This window comes from Geotrypetes seraphini, chromosome 17 (assembly GCF_902459505.1).
Source record: "Geotrypetes seraphini chromosome 17, aGeoSer1.1, whole genome shotgun sequence".
Taxonomy (NCBI): domain Eukaryota; kingdom Metazoa; phylum Chordata; class Amphibia; order Gymnophiona; family Dermophiidae; genus Geotrypetes; species Geotrypetes seraphini.
The window spans coordinates 47,389,443-47,406,475 of NC_047100.1; the positions used below are offsets into that span (position 1 = coordinate 47,389,443).

The 17,033-nt window shown below is 43.4% G+C and overlaps 1 protein-coding gene across 8 annotated transcripts in view; it reads right to left on the reverse strand.

Moving 5' to 3' along the window:
- Positions 1-17,033, reverse strand: part of UBA7 (ubiquitin like modifier activating enzyme 7) — a 271,137-nt gene that overhangs the window by 167,024 nt on the left and 87,080 nt on the right. For all 8 annotated transcript variants that reach the window (XM_033926348.1, XM_033926355.1, XM_033926349.1 and 5 more), the window contains one exon: positions 1,023-1,087. In XM_033926348.1, the coding sequence (XP_033782239.1) occupies positions 1,023-1,087 (65 nt within the window). The remainder of the gene's footprint in view (positions 1-1,022; positions 1,088-17,033) is intronic.

Sequence of the window (17,033 nt, forward strand, 5' to 3'; positions counted from 1 at the left end):
AGTTAGTAAAACAGAAAAGATTCACAATCCGGTCGATATTCAAGTTGATTTAAGCAGCCAGGAGAAGCTTAAATCGCCGATACTCAACGGCACTTAAGTGATGAGTGCCGCCAAATATCAGCACTGACCGCTAAACCAGGTACGGCAGATTGTGAGCCCACAGGGATAGATAGGGAGAAATACTTGAGCACCTGAACGTAAACCACTTAAGTGGGGTACAAATACCCCAAAATGAAATGAATACAAATAAACAAAGCTGGCTATTTTGTGAGTGGTACGGGGTCAGAGTCCTAGTATTCAATACTTAACTGCTTAAATTATGTGGCCAAATCGGAGCGCAAAAAAGCGCAGTCCTATCTTTAAGCGGTGACGGGACTAAAGCGCGCCAGACAATCGCGCGCGGACAAAGATGCTAAGACAAAAGCGCCAGGACATCAGTGCGCTGGATTAAAAGGTAACTTTAAAGCGCTCCGAGAGGGGGGGAGGGGGGAACCCCCCTATTTACTTAGAAGTGTTGCTGCTGCCTTTGGGGGTGGGGTGGGGTGGGGGGTGGGAAACCCCCCCCCACACACACTTACAGAGGAAACTAATTTTTCACTAAAACACTGGGAAAAATTACAATTTCCTCACTAAACCCCCCCCAACGGCAGCCCCAACACTTCAAAGTAAAATCGAGGGTTACCTTTTAATCCGATACGCTGACGTCCTGCGCGCATTTGTCTTAGCGGCTTTGTCCTCGTGCGATTGTCCTGTGCGCTTTCGTCTATGAAACCTTTAAGCACTGTCGCTTAGGCGGTTAAGTGCTGAATATTGCACTTAACAGCATAAGTGATAGCCTGCTACATAAACCCATTGAATATCAGGTGATAATGTTGGCGGTGGCAAAAAAAAAACCACTACATTTGCCGTCCCCAGCTGAATATCGACCTCCATATATTCTTTTTGTTTCATTTTTAACTTTTATTTGTTGAAGTGGATTAGCACAACCACCACACTACTTTATCCAAGATGGTGAAACTTACTGCAGATACTGGTTGACTCTGTCTGCTTGCTGCTTGAATAGACCTTCAAATTCATCTCTTGCCCACTATAAAAGAAAGGGAACTGGATTTAGTTCATGCTTTTTCAGTAGTCACACTAGGTATGGTTCCTAGCCACTGTTCCCTCTAAGTCAGTGTGTCGCAAACTGTGTGCCATGACATGCTGGAAAGGGGGAGAGGCACCGGCTGACTGCCTACAGGTCGTGCCTCTTCTCCATGCATCTCCTGCTCCAGCACCCCCCCACCCCCCCCACCCCACACTGGCAGCTCAGGGCCCCGTCTGGAGGGCCTTCGCACATACACTGACATCGGCGTGATGACGTCGACATCATCACATTGACGGCCGAGCATTTCCAGGTGCCCTCCAGCCACGGCCCGGAGTTTACTGTGCTGCCAAGTAAAAATGTTTGCGGGACACTGCTCTAAGCTGAGCAGGAGTCCTCCACCTACAATCCTGCCGGGGGGGGGGGGGGGTGCTGTTTCACTATCACATTTTCTTTTTTTATTTCTTTATTGATATTTTGAACTTGACAATGTATACATTTGAAAAATCGAAAAAAAACCAAAACACTATTAACATCAGAAATATTACAATAAAAATTTTAAATCCCTTCTTAACCTATAACAGTAATGATATTATATTATACTCATCAATATTATAGAATATTATGAAATTTATACCTCTAAATAAATAATACACCCCCCCACCCCCCCTGGATGTGCAAAGGAATCTAACATAAAGAAAAAGGAATCACTTTAATTATAATGTGACAAAATTAGGTAATGGACCCCAAATCCCCTTAAAGGATTTAACAAACCCTAAACGCTCTGCCATAATCTTTTCATATTTATATGTTGCTCATACAGTTGCCCACCAAAAACTAAAATTAATCCTATCATGATTTTTCCAATTAGATGTGATCATTTGAACCCCTATTCCTGATAAGATCATGAAAAGGCGACTATTATTTCTATCCAAAGTGGGTTTATCATGCAGAATCGTTCCAAAAATTATTGCTTCATATGTCAAAGGAATAGAGGATTGAAGAATATTATTAATTTGCCCCCAAATCGACTTCCAAAAGCCAAGTATCAATGGACAAAAAAACAAAAGATGATCCAAAGTCCCAATATCAATATGACAATGCCAACATCTATTAGATTTAGAACTATCTACTTTATTCAACCGAACTGGAGTCCAAAAAATTCTATGTAATAAAAACAACCATGTTTGTCTCATAGATCTTAATCTCCAAGTCCAGATTCGTGGCCAACGAGAAACAGAAATATGCTGTTTTAACTCGATACTCCAAATATCTCTAAGACTATTTTTTGTTTTTTTATTTAAAAATCCAGAAATCAATTTATACCACTGGGCAGCCTGATGTCCTATTAAATCTGTTTGGTAGCAAAGGATTTGCAAGCTAAAATAAGTTTTCAAATTTTTCCATTCAGGGAACCCCATCTGAATAGCCTGCTTCAACTGCAAGCACCTATATTGTTGAGTGTTTGAAATACCAAATGAATGCTGCAGTTGTGAAAAATCAAGCAGATTACCATTAGAAATAAGATCATCTAATGTCCTAATATTTGCCTGCATCCAATTCTTCCAAGCGATTCCAGCTATTTGAATCTTGGAGTTTAACCATAAGGACTGTAAAGTAGATTTCATTATTGGTACCTCTGTTAATTTATCAATAAATTTAATAGTTTTCCAAGTATCCAATAAAATTATATTGTCCTTAGCATATTTATGAAATCTGATACTTAATACATGTGGAAGCCTCATAGGGGACACCAAATTCCGTTCCAAATATAACCAATCTGGTTGATGATCAATAAGCTCAGGGAGGATCCAATACATACCTTGACGTAATATATAGGCTTGATGGTACCTATAAAAGTTTGGAAAATTTACCCCACCCTCCACAATTGATTTTTGCAATGATACTAAAGCAATTCTTGGTTTTTTCCCAAGCCAAACAAATTTTGTCAAAATATTATTTAATTTTTTTTTGTAAAAGGACTCTTGAAAATAAACTGGTAACATACTCATTTGGTAACAAACTATAGGCAAAATCATCATCTTTACTGTTTGCACTCTCCCCCACCAAGAAATATCAAAGGATTCCATTGCTCACACAATTCTGTAACTTTTAGTAATAAGGATTTTTCATTTACCTTCATTGTTTCTTCCAATGTACTTTTTATCCAAATTCCTAAATATTTTATTCCATCTTTCTTCCAACTAAACTGAAACGAATCAAATAAGCCTTTTATACAATGTACATTTAGTGGAAGAATTTCTGATTTATTCCAATTTATTTTATAACCTGAAAATTTTCCAAATTTATCAATCAAATCCAATAAATGTGGAATGGTTGACTCCGGATTTCTCAAATGAATCAAAATATCATCTGCATAAGCAGAAATTTTATATTCCCGACCTGCATAAGGAATACCTTCTATCTCCTTTGATTGTTGAATAGCTAAAAGTAGAGGTTCCAAAACAATATCAAATAACAAAGGAGATAATGGATAACCCTGTCTAACTCCCCTTTCTAAAAAGAACCTTTCTGAAAAAGTATTATTTATATATAATCTAGCAGATGGGGAGCTATACAGGGATTGAATCATTTGTATAAATCGAGAACTAATACCAAACCAATCCATTGCTTGATACATAAAAGTCCATTCTACCTGATCAAATGCTTTCTCTGCATCTAAAGAAACAGAGAAAGCCGGATCGTTCATATCCTTTGTTAAATGTAAAATATGAAAAGCTAATCTGGTGTTATTTGAAGAATGTCTTTGAGCAACAAAACCTGTTTGATGCATACCAATAATATAAGGGAGAGCCTTATTCAAACGCAAAGCCAATATTTTAGCTAACAATTTCCCATCAACATTAATCAAAGAAATAGGCCTATAGTTTGAAACCAACATGGGATCTCTGTTTGGCTTAGGCAAAACTATTGTTAAAGCTTCTGCCATAGTACCTGAAATACAACCTTTATTTAGTTGAAACTGATAAAATTTGAAAAGATGGGGTAACAAAATCGTTTGAAAAGAGTTAAAAAATTCTACCGTATATCCATCACTTCCTGGAGCGGATCCAACTCTAAGGGACTTTAAAGCCCTCTGAATTTCTTTTTGTGTTATAGGTGCTTCGAGATTTTCTTTCATATGATCAGGAACTTTAGGCCCATTAATCAACTTTAAAAATTCAAAACCATCTTTTTCTTTATTAAAATAATGCTCAGAAGAATACAAGCTTTCATAAAATTTCAAAAATTGTTGTAAAATATTTTTAATTTGAGAATGAATTATTCCATTATCATCTGAAATAGCCATTATATTAGCTTTCCTTTTTTTTGCTTTTAAATAGTTAGCTAGTAATCTTCCCGCCTTATTTGAGGTTCCATAATACAATGCCTTATAGGACACAAACTCCTTTCTAGCCAATTGTGATGATATCTCATTGTATCTAAATTTTACTTTTAGCAAATTCTGATAAATACTTTGTTCCCATTTTTCCTTTAATTTAATTTCCAATTCTCTAATATTTTGTTCTAAAATTTAAAAATCTTTATTTAGTTGTTTTCTAACATATGCTGAGTACGCGAGAGACAGGCAAGCTCTGCAGGACTCTAAGGAATTTGCTTATCTTTAGCAATTGAAAAAATAATATTGAAGTACTTCTGCCCACTGGTAGCAGAGTGGTTGGAAGACCACTCAGTTTAGAGCAGGGGTGGCAAACTCAGGCCCCGAGCCAAATTTGGCCCACAGGGTAATTAACTTTGGCCCGAGCTTTGGCCCTCTGTTTCTTCCCTCCTTCCATCCTGGCTTCCCGGTCTCACCTTTACAGCAGCCTGGCTGTAGTGAACCTAGCAGAATGCCATAGCCTTCGCAGCACATTCCCTCTGCTGCGAGCCCACCCCTGACGTCTGCCCTAATTAGCTGAAGGTGAGACCAGGAGGCCAGGGGAAAAGCCGGAGGACGCTACAAAGAAGGGCCTTCGGGGGGTGGGGGAGAACCTGGTGTAGAAGTACACAGATGGAGGGAAGGGGGGGTCCAAAGAAACGTGCATATGCCGGACTGAGGGGGGAGAAGAAATAATGGGTCTAAAAACAAAGGAGAGGGAGAGAGATGGTGGACAATGGGATTTAGGGAGGGAAGGAACAGAAAGGGAGAGAAGTTGGACTCAAGGGATGGTGTGGGGGGGAATAGAGATACTGGATAGGAGTATAGCTGAGAAGAGAAAGGGAGAGATGGTGGACCCTGGGGTGGTGGGGAAGGAGGGAGAGATGCGGAATGAAAGGGTAGTTGAGAAAAGGAGAGATGGTGGATCTATGTTCTTATGTGAGATCCATCGCCACAGCTGTGGGGATTGAGAAGAAAAAAAGAAAAGATGCCAGACTTCCGGGGGAGGGAAGGGAAACAGAAGGGGAGGACAGAGATGGAAGATGGATAGTTAGAACAGAGAAAGAAGAAAATGGCAAATGGGCAGGAGACCCTGGCAAGCGAGTTATCAGAAGACAACCATAGCCTGGAACGAACATGATTTGAATATTGACCAGACAACAAAAGGTAGAAAAAAAAATCATTTTATTTTCTGTTTTGTGATTACAATATGTCAGATTTGAAATGTGTATCCTGCCAGAGCTGGTGTTAGACAGCAAGCGTGAACTATGACCTAAAAGAGAGGAAAAGTCTTTTTTATTTATTTTGTTTACATCACAGAGCCGGCATAGGGTTGGAGAGGTTGTAACCCTATACTTCCACTAAGACTAAGGAGTCCTTTTATTAAGGTGTGCAATTAGTGCGTGCTAAATCATTTAGCGTACCTTAATAAAAGGAACCTTAAGTATAATAATAATATAGTATAGTAATAAAAAATTTGGCCCGCAACTTAACCTATGTTTTAGAGTTTGGCCCCTTATGTGATTGAGTTTGACACCTCTGGTTTGGAGGGAACAGTGTTCCTATCCCCAGAAGGTTTGTAATCTAAGATTGTACCTGACCTAGTGAAGAATTCAGCGATTTGCTCAAGGAGCAGAATGAGATTTGAATCCTGACTTCCCTGGTTCTTAGCCTGATCCTTCAAACTTTAGGCTACATTTAAATATTTCTTTTTTAGAAATAGAAGGAAAACTAGAGCGAATGTCCTGGAAACGAGTGTGCTGTTCCTCAGGCCTCTCCCAATCCCCAACATGACAGAAGGCCAAAATCAGATCAAATCAGATTAGGATTACCAATAAATCCTGGCAGATAGTTCTCATAGGCATATATTTCCAACAAACTTTCAAGAGGCAACATTCAAACAATGCGTGCCGACATGTAAAACTATTTGAGTACTTTGTATTCATAGACTGCGTCCCTTTGAAAAACTGACTCAGAAAAAGCACATACACAAATTTACATCTGCTACTTGTATTGGTGCTTTCATAGTAACACACATAGTAGATGACGGCAGATAAAGACCCGAATGGTCCATCCAGCCTGCCCAACCTGATTCAATTTTAAATTTTATTTCTTCTTCTTCGCTATTTCTGGGCAAGAATCCAAAGCTCTGTTCTTAGGTTCCAAATACTGAAGTCTCCGTCAAAGCTCACTCCAGCCCATCTACATCCTCCCAGCCATTGAAGCCCTCCCTAGCCCATCCTCCACCAAACGGCCATATACAGACACAGACCGTGCAAGTCTGCCCAGTACTGGCCTTAGTTCGTCAATATTTACTATTCTTTCTGATTCTAGATCCTCTGTATTCATCCCACGCTTTTTTGAATTCCGTCACCGTTTTCCTCTCCACTACCTCTCTCGGGAGCGCATTCCAGACATCCACCACTCTCTCCGTAAAGAAGAATTTCCTTACGTTGCTCTTGAGTCTACCACCCTTCAACCTCAAATTATGTCCTCTGGTTTCACAATGAAAACTTCTGTGCGTATCTTTGGCGATCCAAATGTATATGCGCAAGTGCTCCCCCTGCTCCATCCTGTGCCTGGCAAAAGACACATAACTTCTCTGCAGATGCAGTGGGTAATTCTCAAAAGCCCTGTTTCAGGTGCAGAAAGGCCTTTCCTATGAGCAGGTTTAAATAGATACTCCTAAGGTAAAACTAGCCCTTAGCATTTGGAGATGACTTCACCTATTGCCTCTAAGAAAGATGCCTGCCTGCTGTGAGAAAACGCAAATAACCAGGGCAGCAAAGCAATGACAGAGTGGTTTAAATTGAAGGGCAGGGGTTGAAAGTGGGACTGTTTGTTAAAAAGGCCTTATACAACCTGGGTCAATCAGAGCCTTAGAACCCCTTCCCGGGGCATCCAGGGAGGAGACTGAGGCTCTGATTGGCCCAGGTTGTATAAGGCCCCTCCTATGGGCCAATCAAAGCCCCAGGCCCTTCCCTGGTGCATCCCAGGATGCACCAGGGAGGGGAAGGCCCATTTTGGAAGAGGTGGGCCAGCTGGCTGGAGTAGGCATCTCTCCAGTCAGCTATCTAATTAAAGGTATGGAGGAGAGGGGTTGGAGGCAGGAGGTGTGTAGTGATGCAGCGGGAGAGAGTGGGCATCTCTCCCGCTGCGGGGGGGGGTTGTATCGCTTTGCAGTGGGAGAAAGTGGGCATCTTTCCCGCTGCTATGGGGTTTTGCTTGGCAGCAGGAGAGAGTGGGCATCTCTCCCATTGAAAGTGGTGTGTGTGGCAGCGGCAGAGAATGGGCATCTCTTCCGTAGCAAGGGGGGTCGCTTGGCAGCTAGGGGGGTCACTTGGCTGCAGGAGAGAGTGGGCATCTCTCCTGCTGTTGCAAGGGGGTGGTTCGTTTGGCAGTGGGAGAGAGTAGGCCTGCTGGGTATGTCAGTATCTTCACGATGTGTGTCAGTTGTTTTTAGACCTTTTACTTTTATTTATTTATTATTTTTAATCGGGTTTTAATTCATCATGTGACCACGGATTTCTTTAGCGGTTTTTTTTCCGTGCCACTTTTCGCTTATAATTACAGTTGTGACTATGGCACTTGTCATGTGACACCCCCCTTTTTAAATTGCCGGTTTTACTTTCGGTTTCCTCAGCTCAGAGCGCTACATGGCTTTATTTCATTCTTCCTTTTTATTTTTAACGTACACGTAGTGATTTTAAGTTATCTTAAGTTCCCATAAAATATTAGCTGATGGTTTTTATGTTTTTTTATAGTCTATTGCCACACTGCGATGTTTGTTAGTGCAGGACAGCTACACTTTTTTCACGCTTTGCAGCAGAAACTTTTTATTTATGCATTTGTAAACCTTTCCGCACGCAAGGTTTTGTTATTACCGTATTTTTCGTTCTATAAGATGCACCTGACCATAAGACGCACCCCCCTGTAAATAAAAAACCAAGGAAAAAAAATTTAGTTCAGAATTTTTTTTTCTTGATTTATCCTCTTCTACAGGGGGGTGCGTCTGGTGCTGGGAAGTCCAAACCAGCCTGAAGCAGACCTCATACCCCCCCCCCATACTTTTTCAAACTGGTGGTGGTCCAGCGCGGTCTCATCGAGAACTGACCTCAGCCAATCACGGAGCGGTGCGGGACCAAGCAGGAAACGCAATGGTCGTGCTCCTGCATTGTGCGCTGCTCTGCAATGAAAGGCAGCCGTCCAGCAGGAGACCGCACTGGACAACTGACAGTTTAAAAAGGTACCAGAAGGTGGGGGGCAAGGTGTATTCATTCCATAAGATGCACCCACTTTTCCACCCCCTTTTTGGGGGTGGAAAAAGTGAGTCTTATGGAGCGAAAAATACGGGCATTTATTTTTCACTATTATATTATATTTTTTTGTTGGGTTTTAGTTTACTACGTGCCTGCGATGCTTCTTTGGCCATTGTTTACACTCTTAGTTTCTTTTGCCGAGCCTTGTCCTTAAACACGGTTACGACCACGGCACTTGTTTGGTCGGCCAGCAACTTTGTCCAAGTTTTTAATTTTGGTCCCCTGTGTATTTGAGTTTGACACCCCTGATCTACAGGAAGGTGAAACCTTAGACAGGTGTGCTCTTGCCTTTACTATGCTGTTACACACAAAGGGCAAAAAATAGGCTGGGCCCAATTCTCACAGGAAATCTTAATGTGGTGAGAGAGGCCCAGCTAGTGCTTCCAAGCTACAGCTGTAACTCCCTTTAATGTGGTATTCTTTTGTTAAGAGGAAGTAACTGCGTAGAGCGTCTGTGGAGGAGGAGCTCTCCCATACTCTCAAGGCTTTTTTTTTTCTTTCATTTTTTTGCTGCTGTGATCTAACATGCCAGCTGAGAGCAGATATGTGTGTGAGACTAAAACTGTCAGCAGCAAGGACGGCAGGAAATGGATTCCAGCTGCTTCCTGTCTGTGCTTCCCCTGTATACAGTATCCCAGTCACACAGCACAACAAGACTCAGAGGTCTTTAAAAATAACGAGCTACAAAGGCCTGTTAAAAATGGCAAGCTGAGACAGCTTCCCCACCTCCACCGCTCCCCCTGCATCTTTCTTTAGTCTAATTGGCATCACTCGTTCTGGGCTTGCCTCCCCAGAGTCCTAAACGCAGCTAAGCAGTGAAGCAGGGAACAATATGTCGTGTTGTGCATCATATGCAATCCATGCATGTGCAGGCCATCCAGTTAAAACAAAAAACGCAACAGTCTGTTATAGTGGAGGGCAGGAGCTGCAGAGAATTTCTTCTGCAGTGTAAGACTCTCATCCTGAAACTCAGATTTGGAAGCACAGACAGAGGTTGTGCAAGCAACGCGGCCTTCTCACAGCTCCCATCCACAAAATAAGTACAATCTGAACAGCAGAATCCTAGAAATTTACTCTACAGATTGACTTCCTATAAAAATATCTCTAAGAGTAAATAGCAGTAGATCGATAGATGGATAAAAGCAAGTGCCACCACTTTGGTTCATAGTTAAAACCAAGTGAGACAATCGTGCACAGACAAAAAGCCAGGTCGACAATCGCATACAAGACATCAGCACACCAGATTTAAACTCAATTTGAAAGCGCTCCGAGGGTGCTCCGAGGAGGGTTGGGGGGAGAACCCCCCCCACTTAACTTAGTAGTGTTGGCGCTGCCGATAGGGGGGGTGTTGTGGGGGGAACTCCCCTTTATAGAGGAAACTGGCTTTTTCCCTATTTTTTAGGAAAAAAGTTCAGTTTCCTCTGTAATGTGTGTGTGGATGGGGGTTCCCCCCCACACCCCAAACGGCAGCGCCAACAATACTAAGTTAAGTGGGGAGTTCTCCCCCCAACCCCCCTTGGAGCACCCTTGGAGCGCTTTCAAATTGATTTTAAATCCGGCGCGCTCGTGTCCAGCGCGGTTTTGATGCGTCACCCACCACTTTCACATGGAAGTTGCTTCTCTCACATCTTCCACTCAACCATCAAGCCCAGTAGCCCGTTCTCATGGTGGCCAATCCAGGTCACTACTACCTGGTCAAAACCCCCTTCAATCCACTCAAAATTCTGCTGCACGACTTATATTCCATCAGAGCCGCCATACTGACATTACCTCTCTCCTCGTCACTTCATTGGCTCCCCATCCATTTCTAAAAACAGTTCAAACTCCTCTTACTGACTTACAAGTGCATTCGCTTTGCAGTCCCTCAATATCTCACGTATTTCCCCATGTTCCCTCCCTCCGTGAACTCCGTTCATCAGTTAACTCCCTCTTATCTGTATCTTTTAACTCTGTCCCTTCTATCTCACTGCACAGTATGCCTGGAACAGACTGCCTGAGGCAATATGTCAAACTCCGTCTCTAGAAGTATTCAAATCCTTGCTAGAAGCACTCTAAGGTTGTGGGTTCAAATCCCACACTGCTCCTTGTGATGCTGGGCAAGTCACTTAATCCCCTATTCTCCCAGATACATTAGATAAGAGTGCGAGCCCACCAGAACAGATAGATAGGGAAAAAGGCTTAAAGTACCTGAATGTAAACCACTTAGGCTATAAACAGTATATAAATAATAATAATAATAAGTTGCCAAGTTTGTGATGGCCATTTTATCATAAGAACATAAAAATAGCCTTACTGGGTCAGACCAATGGTCCATTAAGCCCAGAAGCCCATCCTCACAGTGGCCAATCCAGGTCACTAAAACGTGGCAAAACCTCAAAGAATAGCAACATTCCATACTACCGATCCAGGGCAAGCAGTGTCTTCCCCCATGTCTTTCTCAATAACAGACTATGGACTTTTCTTCCAGGAAATTGTCCAAACGAGTGCTGCCCGATTCACCGATTCATTTCGGGTGAATCAGTTCAAATCGATTCAAAAGCCAAATAAATCGGCTTCCTGATTCGGCGTCTAACCCTCCCCCCTCGCCCCCTAAAGCAGGATTGGCAGCGCTGCAACTTGCTGGCCGGCCGCTGCCGCTCCTGCTTTAGAGGGCAAGTGGGGAGTGTCAGTGCTTCTGTCCGGCTTCCCCCCTGGCCTCTCGGCATTGATTTACCTCATTTAATCAGCCTGCATAAGATTGCTAGTGTTAGCGATCTTTGCAAGCTGCCGTCGGGTCTTCTGAGCTGTCTTCTCTCTGCTGCAGTCCCGCCTCTCCTCTGACATCAGATAAAGCTTAACCCCCCTCTTACCATCCCCTCCCTAACCCCAGATCCTACTTTTCCCTCTCTTGGAAACCTTCTCTGATCTAACGTTGTAACCCTTCTTCCATAACTCTTTTTGTAATCCACTTTGAACCAAAAGGTAATGGCGGAATAGAAATCTGTCATGTAATGTAATGTAATGTAATGATACAGAGGCATTACAATATTCTTAGTCATGTTAACCATCCCTTTTTTAATAATTCCTAGCATCCTGAACATAAGAACCTAAGAATTGCCGCTGCTGGGTCAGACCAACGGTCCATCATGCCCAGCAGTCCGCTCACGCGGCGGCCCTCTGGTCAAAGACCAGTGCCCTAACTGAGACTAGCCCTACCAGCGCACTTTCTTGTTCAGCAGGAACTTGTCTAACTTTGTCTTGAATCCCAGGAGGGTGTTATCCCCTATGACAGCCTCCGGAAGAGTGTTCCAGTTTTCCACTACTCTCTGGGTGAAGAAGAACTTCCTTACGTTCATACGGAATCTATCCCCTTTCAACTTTAGAGAGTGCCCTCTCATTCTCCCTACCCTGGAGAGGGTGAACAACCTGTCCTTGTCTACTAAATCTATCCCCTTCAGTACCTTGAATGTTTTGATCATGTCCCCTCTCAATCTCCTCTGTTTGAGGGAGAAGAGGCCCAGTTTCTCTAATCTTTCACTGTACGGCAGCTCCTCCAATCCCTTAACCATCTTGGTCGCCCTTCTCTGGACCCTTTCAAGTAGTACCATGTCCTTCTTCATGTACGGCGATCAGTGCTGTATGCAGTACTCCAGGTGAGGGTGCACCATGGCCCGGTACAACGGCATGATAACCTTCTCCGATCTGTTCGTGATCACCTTCTTTATCATTCCTAGCATTCTGATCGCCCTTTTCGCCGCCGCCACACATTGAGCAGATGGCTTCATCAACTTGTCGATCAGAACTCCCAAGTCCCTTTCCTGGGAGGTCTCTCCAAGTACTGCCCTGGACATCCTGTATTCGTGAATGAGATTTTTCTTACCGACATGCATCACTTTACTTAGCCACGTTGAATCTCATCTACCATGTTGATGCCCATTCCTCGAGCCTGATTATGTCACGTTGCAGATCTTCACAATCCCCCTGCGTCTTCACTACTCTGAATAACTTCGTATCGTCCGCAAATTTAATCACCTTGCTCGTTGTACCTATGTCCAGATCGTTTATAAAAATATTAAAGAACAAGGGTCCAAGCACCAAGCCCTACGACACCCCACTGGTGATACTCTTCCAGTCCGAGTATTGTCCATTTACCCTCACTCTCTGTTTCCTTTTCTCCAGCCAGTTTTTAATCCACATGAGTGAGTATTTCACCCTTGATTCAATGGCTCGCAATTTTCCAAAGTAGTCGTTCATGAGGAACCTTGTCGAACGCCTTCTGAAAGTCCAGATATACAATGTCTACCGGGTCGCCCTTGTCTATCTGTCTATCCCTCGAAGAAGTGCAGTAAGTTTGTCAGACTAGATCTGCCTTTGCTGAAACCGTGCTGGCTGGTCCTCATCAGACCTTGTCTGTCAAGGTGATCAATGATGCGGTCCTTTACCATCTTTCCCGGTACCGAGGTCAGACTCACTGGTCTGTAGTTTCCCGGGTCTCCCCTCAAACCTTTTTTGAAGATCAGCATAATATTTGCCATCTTCCAGTCCTCTGGAATCTTTCCCAATTTGATCGACAGATTGGCTATTAGTTGAATCAGTTCAGTTATGGTCCCTTTCAGTTCCTTGATGACCCTTAGAAACATAGAAACATAGAAAGATGACGGCAGAAAAGGGCCACAGCCCATCAAGTCTGCCCACTCTATTGACCCACCCCATTGAGTGCTAGTGACCCTGTTCCTTAACTTGGCCCTTGTAGGGATCCCACGTGTATGTCCCATTTATTCTTAAAATCAAGCACGCTGGTGGCCTTGATCACCTGCACCGGAAGTTTGTTCCAGTGATCTACCACCCTTTCCGTGAAGAAATACTTCCTTGTGTCACCACTAAATTTCCCCCCTCTGAGTTTGAGGGGGTGCCCCCTTGTGACCGAGGGTCCCTTGGGAAAGAATATATCGTTTTCCATCTCGACGCGACCAGTGACGTACTTAAATGTCTCAATCATGTCGCCCCGTTCTCTGCGCTCCTCCAGGGTATAGAGCTGCAGTTTGCCCAGTCTTTCTTCGTATGAGAGACCCTTGAGTCCGGCGACCATCCTGGTGGCCATCCGCTGGACCGATTCAGCTCGAAGCACGTCTTTCCGGTAATGTGGCCTCCAGAATTGCACACAGTATTCCAGATGAGGTCTCACCATGGTTCTGTAGAGTGGCATTATGACTTCAGGTTTGCGGCTGACAAAGCTTCGATTGATACATCCAATCATTTGCCTTGCCTTAGATGAGGCCTTCTCTACTTGTTTAGCAGCTTTCATGTCTGCACTGATGATTACCCCCAAGTCCCGTTCCTCTGACGTTCTAGCTAGCGTTTCTCCATTCAAGGAGTATGTTCTACATGGATTTCCGCTGCCGAGATGCATGACCTTACATTTATTAGCGTTGAAGCCCAGCTGCCATGTCGAGGACCAGTTTTCCAGCGTGATCAGATCCTGCGTCATACTGTCCTTGAGGTTGCTTTCACTTACTATGTTACACAGTTTGGCATCATCGGCAAACAGTGATACTTTACCCTGAAGCCCCCGGGTTAGGTCTCTTATGAATATGTTAAAAAGGGATGGTCCCAGGACTGAGCCCTGCGGCACTCCGCTAGTCACCTCCGAAGTCTCAGAGAGGGTGCCGTTGACCACCACCCTCTGAAGTCTTCCACTCAGCCAATCATTGACCCATGCAGTTAGTTTCTCACCCAACCCCATTGATTTCATCTTGTTTAATAGTCTACGGTGTGGGACACTGTCGAAAGCTTTACTGAAATCCAAGTATACTATGTCCAGAGCCTCTCCTGAGTCTAGTTTTCCTGTCACCCAATCAAAGAAGCTTATAAGATTAGATTGGCATGACCTGCCTCTTGTGAATCCATGTTGACAGGGATCCCTTAGATTCCCTTCATCCAATATCGAGTCTAATTTACCTTTGAGTAGAGTTTCCATGAGTTTACACACTATTGATGTGAGACTCACAGGTCTGTAGTTCGCTGCCTCTGCTCTGCAACCCTTTTTGTGCAGAGGAACGACGTTTGCTGTTTTCCAGTCCAGGGGTACTCTCCCTGTACTTAGGGAGAGATTGAAGAGCATGGCTAACGGTTTTGCCAGAACATCGCCTAGTTCCCTGAGCACTCTTGGATGCAACTCGTCCGGTCCCATGGCTTTGTTCACCTTGAGTCCTGACAGTTCTCTGTAAACATCAGCTGGTGTGAACTCAAAATTCTGAAATGGGTCTTCCTTGTTTTGCATTGCTTCCAGCTGTGGCCCGTGTCCTGGTGCCTCGCAGGTAAAGACCCTTGGAAGGATGCCATCCGGTCCCAGGGATTTATCGCTCTTAAGCCTATCAATCTGCCTGCATACCTCTTCTAAACTGACCGTTAACCCTGTGAGTTTCCCGTTTTCACTTCCAGCATATAGTCTGATGGGTTCCGGGATGCTGTGTATGTCGTCTGGTAAAAACAGATGTAAAAAATGTGTTCAGTCTGTTGGCGATTGCTTTGTCCTCCTTTAGCGCTCCCTTTATTCCTTGGTCATCCAATGGTCCCACCGCTTCCTTCGTGGGTCGTTTCCCTTTAATATATCGAAAGAACGGCTTGAAGTTTTTCGCCTCCTTGGCTATTTTTTTCTTGTAGTCTCTTTTGGGCCCTTTTACTGCCTTATGGTACCTGCGTTGATGTTGTTTGTGCTTGTTCCAGGTTTCGTCTGTTTTTGATCTTTTCCATTCCTTAAACGAGGCTTTTTTTGTCTCTGATCGCTTCCTTTACCTCTACAATGAGCCACGCTGGTTCTTTTTTCTTTTTCCTCTTTGATCCCTTGTTGATACGCGGTATATATGGATTTTGTGCCTCGGTGACTAGATCCTTAAAAAGAAACCAAGCTTGCTCTAGCGTCTTTACAGTGTTTATCCTCTTCTTAATCTTCTTCCCCACCATGCGTCTCATCCCTTCATAATTCCCTTTTTGGAAGTTTAGCACCATGGCCGTCGTTCTGGACCAATGTTTTGCCCCTATTTCCAGGTTGAAGCAGATCGTGTTGTGATCGCTATTTGCTTTTTTGGCTGCCACCACACATTGGGTGGAAAGTTTCATCGTATTGTCTACGATGACACCCAGATCCTTTTCTTGGGCGCTAACCTCCAAGATGGACCCTAGCTTTCGGTAACTGTGATTTGGATTATTCTTCCCAATGTGTATCACTTTGCATTTATCCACATTAAATTTAATCTGCCACTTGGACGCCCACCTGCATATTTCTAAAATGGTTGCTTATGTTATATGTGCTGGTAAACAGGTGCATTCCAACAGATAGGGCTCTTCAGCTCAGAAAAGAGATATGATTGGTCTACAAAATCCTGAGTGGAGTAGAACGGGTACAAGTGGATCAATTTTTCACTCCGTCAAAAATTACAAAGACTAGGGGACACTCGATGAAGTTACAGGGAAATACTTTTAAAACTAATAGGAGGAAATTTTTTTTCACTCAGAGAATAGTTAAACTCTGGAACACAGATAGCATAGCTGGTTTTAAGACAGGTTTACACAAGCTCCTGGAGGAAAAGTCCATAGTCTGTTATTAAGAAAGACAAGGGGGAAGCCACTGCTTGCCCTGTATCGGTAGTGTGGAATATTGCTACTACTTGGGTTATGGCCAGGTACTAGTGACCTGGCTTGGCCACCATGAGAACGTGCTACTGAGCTTGATGGACCATTGGTCTCACCCAGTAAGGCTATTCTTATGTTTGGTTTTTAAAGCCAAGTAGTGCCAGTGTGAGTTTATGGTGTTATGCAGCAAAACAGTACAATAAGCAGGGCTGCAGAGGAACCCAACCCCCTTTTTCCCATAGGATCAATGGTTCTGTATTGGTGTTTTCAGTATTCACGGGGTTTTCTAGGAACCGAACCATAGCATATAGCAAGAACGCACTGTACAAATTTGATAGACATTTGTATTGATACTTAGTATTTCTACAAAACATTTTGACGTCATCATGCATTTCATTTTTGTTTTGCATTGGAAGAAATGTTGGCATTTTTAGGTGCCATCTTTTGGGTGCAGAATAATTTCAGAAAAACATCTGAGCCATCAAGATTGCCTAGCGAGAATTTTTCATTTAGTGAACTGAGATATTATCGATCAGCGTTTACTTCCATGTATGTCAGGACATTAAGACACTATTTTGCCTCTTGTATCTCAAGCATTATAGGCACCATTTAGAAATTTTCCCATGAAAAACTTTCAGAG